We start from the raw sequence: 9,282 nt of genomic DNA on the forward strand, positions 1-9,282 counted from the left end.
GCGCAAGGCCCCCACGGCGGCCACGGCCGCGAGAGGGTGGTGAGGGCGGGGGAAGCCGGCGCTCGCGCTCCGCCCCGGCCCAGGGCGGCTCCGCCCCCGCACCTCCGCCACCGCCCACTCACACAGTGCAGCACGAGGGCTTCCTGCTGCGCAAGCGCGAGCTCGACGCTAATCGCAAGTCGTCCAACCGGTGAGCGTGTGGGCGGGGCTTTGGAAGGCGGGTCCCAAGCTCAGGGTGTCCAATGAGTGAATAGGTGGGCCTGAGGCGGGGGTGGGGCTCAACTTTAGGCCCTCCCACCCGGGGGTAGGTGGGACCGGAGGAGGGGCGGGGCCCAACTTCAAAGAGTTGAACCAATGATCAGGAAGGACAAGGCCTAAGGTTAGTGTGACCAATGGCTGAGCGAGTGGAGCTTGGGGGGGCGGGGCGAAAATGTTAAGAAAGTCATAAATTGGAACCGATACACACAGCAAACGGAGATTTGAATGTAGTTAAACTGTAGTTGGTTTCTAGTCTAGAGGGTTTGAAGTGGAGCCTCGCAAGATCAACCAAAACGGGGCAGGGTCTGAAAAGGGGCGAAGTCCAAAGTCAGGGCTGCGGGTAGCTGCGTGGTGGGAGAAGGGCTATCTCTACACGTTTCCAAATGGACAGCCTTGGAGTCCAGCTCTTGGTGGTCCGACCCCTTTTTGTCTAACGGGGAGGCAGAATTTGTGGACAGATGGATCCCAAAAGGGTGGCACTGCCTAACTAGTCGAGTGAAGCCTAGGCCAGAGATGTGAACTGGGCAGAGCAGGTCAGATTCTGGTGATGGTGTCAGGAGGTAGTCTCATGCCTAAACCAAGGCAGGATTAAATAGGAGCACCTAATGTATTTTGCTCTTGGGAGACTTCCTTCTAGATTGAGGCTTTGACTGGATGGGGAGACAGGACCAGACAGTAGATCAGTTGATCTTGAGGGACCTCTGTGAGTGGGGCAGGAGTCCAGAGGAGTGAATGGAGCAAAGGCTTATGGAGGAGACAGGTTTAAATCTTGCCTTCAGGAATAGCAGAGGATGAGGAAGGGCAACCTCAGCGGGAGCTAGCCTGGACAAAAGCTTGATACTGGGAGACTTAGGTGCGCCCTCAGTTCAAGAACAGCTTGTAAGGAAGAGCACCTCAGGCTTACAGACCAACTAGAGCAAAGGCCCAGAGGTAGGAAGGTCAGGCATATTCAGCCCACAAGGGTATTGAGAGGTACCCAGATAGAGTACTGCGGATCTGCCTTGAGCCCCATCTCGTCACCCCAGGTCATGGGTGAGCCTGTATTGCGTGCTCAGCAAAGGGGAGTTGGGCTTCTACAAGGACTCCAAGGGCCCAGCGTCAGGGGGCACACACGGCGGGGAGCCGTTGCTCAGCCTGCACAAAGCCACCAGCGAGGTGGCTAGTGACTACAAGAAAAAGAAGCATGTCTTCAAACTCCAGTGAGTACCCCAGTGGGTAGGAGGGTGGGATCCAAGGCTCAGGTTCCCCTTCCCAGCAGGACCTTGGCTCCCCAGGAGTTAATTGGTGGTGGGAGAGAGCGGGCTGGGCCCCTTCCCCAGATCCTCCAAGTCTGTGTCTCCTCCTGCAGGACCCAAGATGGCAGTGAGTTTTTGCTCCAGGCTAAAGATGAGGTGAGTTTCTCTTTCCCACCCATATGTGGATGTCAGGAATGACCTGGCTGACTGGCTCCAGGCTCAGAGTGCAGAGGCTAGAAGAGGGGAAGCACACAGGCCAAAGTTATATCACAGCTGCGATGGGAAAGGCCCTGGGCCATGAGAGCCCAGAGGGTTAAGGTTAGGGTTAGGGTAGGTTAGCCCAGAGGAGGTTCCCAACCAAGGAGAGGGGCTGGGGAGGAGAACAGAGAAGGTGGCTTGGAAGCCCCGAGAACTGTATTGGGCCCTCAAATGAGATCGGAAAGATAAGAGGAGAGGGTTAGTTTTATACAGAGATGATCCAGGTGTCAAGAATGCAAATGCAAAGATGGAACTGGAAAGGGTTGGCTGCTGGAGAACAGAGTTCTAGAAGGAAAGTAAATTGTCCCAGAAATGTTCCCAAGGAATAGATCGCTCAGGACATTTTGGGCCACTTAAAGGAGGTTGGATTTTGTCCTCAGGGCACTAGGAAGTCATGGTAGGATTTTGAGCTGGGGGAGGTTAGCAAAGAGTAAGAAAGCTCCCTTTGGCTACCAATGTGCAGGGTATACTGGAGGGGCTGAGAGTGGAGGTAGGGAGCCCAGGAGGCCACGTGGTCAGGGACTCAAGTGAGACCAGGCTAGCATTTTGGGGGAGGAGGAAAAGGCAGTGAAGAGAAACAGATTTGTGAGTGGACCTCAGAACTGGGGCTAAGAGGTAGGGTCAGGGGAGGAGGGGCAGGCTTGGAGGCAGGTTGAAGAGAGATTGAGAGTGGGACCAGGAATTAGCATAATGGCTATGTCGCTGGACTCCCATGTAGTCGAGCGCAGTTCGAGTCCCAGACCCGGCATCTTAAACTCATGCCGGGTGTGTATGCGTTGTGCTCAAGATCCTGAAAGGAGAATAGAGGAGAAGGGATTGCAGCATGGCCATCCCCCCTGTGGTGTGATTTCTCACTTTCTGTCTCTGTCTCTCTCTATCTTTCTGGCGAGTGCATGCGCCCTGTAGCAAAAACCTCTAGAAAAAAAAAGAGAGAGATTGAGAGTAATAAGTAACACTTGTTAGCTCATTCAGTCAGCACAAAGAGTCTACAAAGTAGGCTTTCTCTCCATGCCTCCTTTTACTTCCCTGTAAATGGAGATAAAAGTAGTTTATCATAGGATTCCTGGGAGAATTAGAGTTGATGTAGAGCACTTAGTGCAGGGCCTGGCAAACAGCAATGTGTCTCCTTGAGTCACCTCGTTTATCTCTGTACTGGGAATTACAAGTGATCATATTGTGTCATTTGTGTAATGCTTAGAACAGAGCCTGGCACATAGGAAGTGCTATGTAACTGCATCATCTCATTACCATCATCAGTCCCACTTAATAAATGAGGAAACCGAAATTCAAAGAGGGCAGTCTGAATGAGATTCATCTGTGTCTTGAGTGCCTTTCTTCAGGATACAGATTCTGTGCCCTTTCTTCCTCTAGGAGGAGATGAACGGATGGCTGGAGGCTGTGGCCGCCTCGGTGGCTGAACACTCGGAGATAGCCCGTTGGGGCCAGACACTACCCACCACTTCATCCACAGACGAGGGCAATCCCAAGCGAGAGGGCGGAGAACGCAGGGCCAGTGGGCGCAGGAAGTGACTCCCCACTCCTGGTACCTGACAGGTCTCCCCGTCCTCTCTGCACTGTGGGCACAAAGACACTTTCTCTTCTGTGAAAGGCAGGAGCCCCTAGTTCCAACACTGCAGACAAGCCATGACGGGCACTGGAAAGGAGGGGACTTCTCCTGCACCCCCAAGAAGAGGTGGGGGGGATTGCTGCCCCTATAGCCATATCTTGGCCCCTTCCCGCTCTCCACCCCACCCCAGGTGCTGGGGCTCCATTATTTTTATGCAATAACTGAGCTTGGTGGGGGCGGGCAGGGGGCCAGTTGAGCCAAGCCCCCTGCCCCAATCTGCAGATCCTGCCCCAAGAAGCTGGGGTGGTGGGGGCGATCATTTCTGTCCCCCTCTCCGCCCTAGGGATGGGCACGGGGGCGCTGGTGAGGTCCCCTGGACCATCCAGGGTGCTAGGGGGTGAGGAGGGGTTACCCCCTCCCCGCCTTTACCTCACTTCCAATGCTGCCTTGATCTCTGTATGGGAGGAGGGGAGTGAAGGGGCCCCAGCCCCTGCACGCCACCGCCTCAGAGCCATGCGGTTAATTCCTGACTTAGTTTATTTTTGCAAAACGTTGACCTCCTCCTCCCCTGCCCCGCATCCGCGAAGGCTTTTAGTGGGAGGGGCGTCAAAGCTCAAAACTGTCTTCTTCTCTCCTCCCCCCTCAGCTGTAAATGCCACTCTTGAGGGAAGGGGTGAGAGGAAGCCCTCCCCTTGCATGCTTCTGGCTGGAGCACCTCCCTGGGGAGTGGGAGAACAGGGTTGTGGACACCCCTCATGGCCGCCTGAAGAAGGCGCTGGGGCACGGGGTGTGGGACGGTGTGGCGGGCGCACACTGTATGTACCTATAATAAACCCTTTGGCTTTGACGGTCTATGCTGGTTTGTTCGCGTTTCATGGGCTGCACCTGGGGAGGATTGAAGGCACGGCTGTGTTGATGAGGTTGGGGAGACCCGTGGCTGCAGAGAACACCTAGATGTATGTACTCCTTGATGTGTACTATTTTCAAGTCTAAACATGGCCCACAAAACACCCAGATGCCGAACGGAGGACCGGAAGTAACTAAACTTCCGAAGGTAGCGGCCAGGTCCGCCCATCCAGGCCGGGACAGGAGAGCCCCTTTAAGGAGGCGGAGAATTTAACCGCGAATGGCGGACAGTATGTCCAATCGTTGGAGGCTCTGGGCGTCTCCGGCCCAATGAACAAGCAGTGGGGGCGAGGTCCGGTTGCACACCCGGAAGCGGGTGCAAGCCAGCCCGCTCGCCTTGGGGGCCATGGCAGCGGCGACTGCAGCCGAGGGGGTCCCGAGTCGGGGGCCTCCCGGGGAAGTGATTCATCTGAACGTGGGAGGCAAAAGGTAAGTGTGGGAGATTTTTGAGGCCCCACCCTTGGGGGCGGGGAGAGTGGGGGTACCCACCTCTCCGGGGGAATCCCTGTCCATCAATGCTTGCTCCGCCCTCTGCTGGAGGCGCGAGAGCCTGGAAAATCGCTGGTGGAGGGGAAGGGAACTCCCTGGATCTTTAGAGAGCTGCGTTCCTCACCCTTTGCCCGTCTTCTCTCGCGTCCGCTCACCTACTCCGCTCAGATTCAGTACCTCTCGCCAGACACTCACCTGGATCCCAGACTCCTTCTTTTCCAGGTGATCGGGAGAACGAGTTTGGGGCGGGGATGGGGGAGTGGAAGGAGAGGGTGTGTGAAGATCCAATTTGCACAACCCACCCCCACACCTCCACTCCGGTCTGTGACACCTACTCCCTGTCCCCTCCCTACAGTCTTCTGAGCGGCCGCATCTCGACGCTGAAAGATGAGACTGGAGCAGTGAGTAGAGCAAGAGCTGAAGTGGGGTGGCGCTAGATGGGGGAGGCAGGATTCACACCCAGACCCCCTCTTTGGCCCGTCCATCCACTGTTTCCTCTTTCCCACAGATCTTCATCGACAGGGACCCCACCGTCTTCGCCCCGATCCTTAACTTCCTGCGCACCAAAGAGTTGGACCCCAGGTTGGCATGGATAAAGCGGAGAGTCCCTCCGCCGACTTCATCCCCTGAGAAGTCTCTTTTCCTGCTCAGAATGTCCTCTTCAGCTCTATTCTACTAGGATTTTCATTCAGAACCCTGGTCATGTAAAAATCGTATGTCTTTAAATTCTCCCCAAACAGTGGACCAGCAGGTGATGTGGTGGGTAAGGTGTTGGATCCCACATAGCCAGCTCCCTGGTCTGCCCTACTCCCCATCCTCATCGGGTGGCTTGAAAACATGCCAAGCGCCTGTGCATGTGTGCCCAAAATCCCGAGAAGAGAATGGAAAAGAAGGGATTGCTGTGTGGCCATCCCCACGGCGGGGTAACTTCTCACTTTCCCTCTCTTTCTGTGTCTCTCTGGCAAGTGCACACACCCTATGGCAAAAATCTGGAAAAAAAATTCTCCCCTAAACATACACACAGTTTTACTGCCCATGTCATTGTTTCTTAAATCGTGATCCTGTCAAAATGTGCTACCCCTTAACAGTCTCTGTGCAGTTCCCAAAGCTGCAGAAATCTCTGCCTACTCCCTCAGTCCATACCCTGACCCCTGACTCCTTAATTCTACCATCCAGGGGTGTCCATGGTTCCAGCCTCCTCCATGAAGCCCAGTTCTATGGGCTCACTCCTCTGGGTAAGTAAGAGTCTCCAATTAGCATCCTCTAGTGATTTTTCCTGAATACTCCCTACCCCTCTTCTCCCTCCCTCTCTCCTGAAAGAGGGTTGTATGAAAGCTGAGAGCAGTGGGTTTGGCCCTGGGTCAGAGGAAAGTGGTGATATTCTATGGAGAAAGAGAGAGGTGGGAGAAGAGTTCCCCCCACACCCCAGTCCTAGCCTGTGAGTCTATTCCTTGCAGTTCGTCGCCTGCAGCTTCGGGAGGAGTTGGATCGTTCTTCTTGCGGAAATGTCCTCTTTAATGGTTATCTGCCCCCACCAGGTGGGTACTCATGATGGAGGGGAAGAGGGTGTGTTAAAGACTTCATTTCCCATAAGGTTACAGCCCTTGAGTTCCCTGTTGTGAGCCCTGTAACATGATGGGAGTTGTAGTTTTGTTTTCAGGTGCTTGGGCTGAGGCTTGGAAAGGAAGCTAGGGTATGGGCATTTCCCATGAGGCAACAGGCCAACAAATCTCCGAGGCTCAGAAGCATGTCCTAGAGCCTTACGGGAGTTGTAGTTTAGCCTTGATTTACTTGTGGAAAGACTGAAAGAACTGGCATCCTTTGTGTGGAGGGAGAAATCTTTTTTTTTTTTTTTTTGTAGAGGTTTTTGCTATAGGGCCCATGCACTCGCCAGAAAGACAGAGAGAGACAGAGACAGAAAGTGAGAAATCACCACCTAGGGGGAATGGCCATGCAGCAATCCCTTCTCCTCCATTCTCCTCTTAGGATCTTGGGCACGCACTCACACACGCCCGGCGTGAGTTTAAGCCACCAGATACAAGACTCGAGCCATGGTCGGCTACATGGGAGTCCAGGGACATAGCCATTAGGCCAACTGCTGGTTCTAGGAGAAATCTCAAAGGGAGGGGGCCAGCAGGTGGTATAGTAGTTAAGGTGCTGGAATTCTCATATGGCTGACCGTGGTTCAAGTCTTGGACCTGGTGGCTTGCTCTCTCTCTCTTTGTCTTTCTCTGGCAAAAGTCATGTGAAAATAATAATAATAATAAATTAAGTAAGTAAAAAAATTATAAAATAAAAAAAGAAATCTTAAAGGGAACTTATTGATTATAATTCCCATGAGTCCTTCAAGCAGCCAGCCCACTTGCCAATGAAAGTATATCCTGGCTGTTATTGGGACCCATAGCCCACAGGCTTTGCTGACTGATAGAGGGAACAGAGTGAGGAAATTTTTTTTTCTTTTTTTGGAGAGGTTTTTTTTTTGCTGTAGGGCACGTGCACTCACCAGACAAACACAGAGAGACAGAGAGATAGAAAGCGAAAAATCACCCCCCAGGGGGGATGGCCACGCTGCAATCCCTTCTCCTCCATTCTCCTCTCGGGATCTTGGGCACGCATGCACACGCGCCCGGCGTGAGTTTAAGCCACCATTCAAACCACAGTCGACTACATGGGAGTCCAGTGACATAGCCATTATGCTATCCGCTGGTCCCAGAGTGAGGAAATTTGATTCATGGCTTTTTTCCTTCCTTAACCTCAGTCATTTCCCTTCCTGTCTCTCTCTGTCTCTCTGGTCAAATTAGAAAATAAAAACAATGAACAAAATTAAATAAATAATTCTTTATTAAGATGTTATTAAACATAGCTAAATGCTATAGCCTGCCAAGGGTGGAGACTTCCATCTATTAAAAAGGAAGATTAACAGGGCCAGCAGGTAGTGTGGTGATAAGCCCTGGATTCCACATGGCTGACCATGGTTCAAGTCCTGGACCCCAACAACTCAAAAATCATGCCAGGCACAGATGCATGTGTGCCCAAAATCCCAAGAGGAGAAGGGAATGTGGTGTGGGCATCCTACCCTGGAGGAGGATTTCTCCCTCTCCCTCTCTCTGTCTCTTTCTGGTGAGTACACATACACCATGGCAAAAACATAAAAGAAAAAAGAAAGATTAGCAAATATTGAGGAGCAGGTAATATCACAGCAGCACCAAATGGCATCTTCCTTCATGGTGGTCTCAAGGGAACTGAAGAGGGCACAACTCACTTTGTGATTCAGTATCTTTGAATGTCATGTCCCTGCACCACCTAACATACCTAAAATCCTCACCAGAGACTGCGCTCTACACTTGGGGAAATCAGGGTCGGTCCTATCTGAGGCACTTGCTACATGGCAGCCATGATTACAGTTGTTACTCTGTCTCTTCTCCCCACTGCAGTGTTCCCGGTGAAGCGGAGGAACCGGCATAGCCTGGTGGGGCCCCAGCAGGTGGGAGGACGCCCAGCCCCTGTTCGTAGGAGCAACACGATGCCCCCCAACCTGGGCAATGCAGGGCTGCTGGGCCGAATGCTGGATGAGAAAGCCCCTCCCTCCCCCTCTGGTAGGATTCTCTCTCCTGGGACATGGAGCAGGACCTCTGGGCCTGCTCTGATCCCTACCTTTCCCCACCAAGGGCAACCAGAGGAGCCGGGAATGGTGCGCCTGGTGTGTGGACACCACAACTGGATCGCCGTGGCCTATTCCCAGTTCCTCGTCTGCTATAGGTGCTCAGGAGTGGGTGGCGGGAGGCTCTGAGCGCTGTTGGTGGGGAGGGCTGATGACGTCCCTAAAATCCTGCAGGCTGAAGGAAGCCTCCGGCTGGCAGCTGGTGTTTTCCAGCCCCCGCCTAGACTGGCCTATCGAGCGACTGGCGCTCACAGCCCGTGTTCCTGGAGGGGCTTTGGGTGAGCATGACAAGATGGTGGCTGCGGCCACAGGCAACGAGATCCTGCTGTGGGCTCTGCAGGCAGAAGGTGGTGGCTCCGAGATAGGTACGAACCTGGACCTTTTCCAGAGCCTTCTGCCCTTTAGAATTCTGTGGCCTGTTAAAATAACCCACCCATGAAATTCTCAAACCCATAGGAATTCTCTGCCCCATTAGATCTCTTTGCCTCATTAGAATGGAATTCGGTCCTTCTGACTTCCATATTCTGTTAGAATTCCTCGGCCATTAGAAAAATTTGTCTATATATAGTTCTCTCCTCCATCAGGATCCTCTTCTCTGTTAGATATCATTGTTTTATAGAAACCCAGAGACTCCATGTTGCTATTAGAAATCACTAATTCAGGGCCAACTAGTAGCAGGGTGTTTAAGATGGCTAGACCCACATAGCCAGCAGCACGGTTCAAGTTCTGGCTTGAAAGATGCACGGGGTGTGTGTCCAAAATCCTGCAGAGGGAAACGGAGGAGAAGGGATTGTGATGCGAACATCCCCCATGGAGGGTGCTTTCTCTCTATCTCTCTTATCTCTGGCAAGCACATATGTCCTCTGGAAAATTTAAAAAAAAAAAAAAAAAAGAAAAAAAATTCCTGA

At 52.9% G+C, this 9,282-nt stretch overlaps 2 protein-coding genes across 3 annotated transcripts in view; both read left to right on the top strand.

Annotated features, from left to right (window-relative positions):
- Positions 1–1,655, top strand: part of LOC114007833 (spectrin beta chain, non-erythrocytic 4-like) — a 41,243-nt gene extending 39,588 nt beyond the window's left edge. The window contains 2 exon segments of the mRNA XM_027771939.1: positions 1,284–1,457; positions 1,607–1,655. Of these exon segments, the coding sequence (XP_027627740.1) occupies positions 1,284–1,421 (138 nt within the window). The 3' untranslated portion in view covers positions 1,422–1,457; positions 1,607–1,655.
- A 2,865-nt stretch (positions 1,656–4,520) lies between these two features.
- SHKBP1 (SH3KBP1 binding protein 1) overlaps positions 4,521–9,282 on the top strand; it is an 11,714-nt gene continuing 6,952 nt past the window's right edge. The window contains exons 1-9 of one of the 2 annotated variants that reach the window (XM_006140468.3): positions 4,521–4,653; positions 4,882–4,935; positions 5,069–5,114; positions 5,222–5,295; positions 5,890–5,948; positions 6,171–6,251; positions 8,148–8,309; positions 8,382–8,472; positions 8,549–8,739. In XM_006140468.3, coding sequence (XP_006140530.1) covers positions 4,571–4,653; positions 4,882–4,935; positions 5,069–5,114; positions 5,222–5,295; positions 5,890–5,948; positions 6,171–6,251; positions 8,148–8,309; positions 8,382–8,472; positions 8,549–8,739 — 841 coding nt within the window. In that variant the 5' untranslated portion in view covers positions 4,521–4,570. Of the gene's footprint in view, positions 4,654–4,881; positions 4,936–5,068; positions 5,115–5,221; positions 5,296–5,889; positions 5,949–6,170; positions 6,252–8,147; positions 8,473–8,548; positions 8,740–9,282 lie in introns of both variants that reach the window. The other variant, XM_006140467.3, reaches the window with a different exon arrangement.

This window comes from Tupaia chinensis, unplaced genomic scaffold (genome assembly GCF_000334495.1).
Source record: "Tupaia chinensis unplaced genomic scaffold, TupChi_1.0 Scaffold000037_18, whole genome shotgun sequence".
NCBI lineage: Eukaryota > Metazoa > Chordata > Mammalia > Scandentia > Tupaiidae > Tupaia > Tupaia belangeri.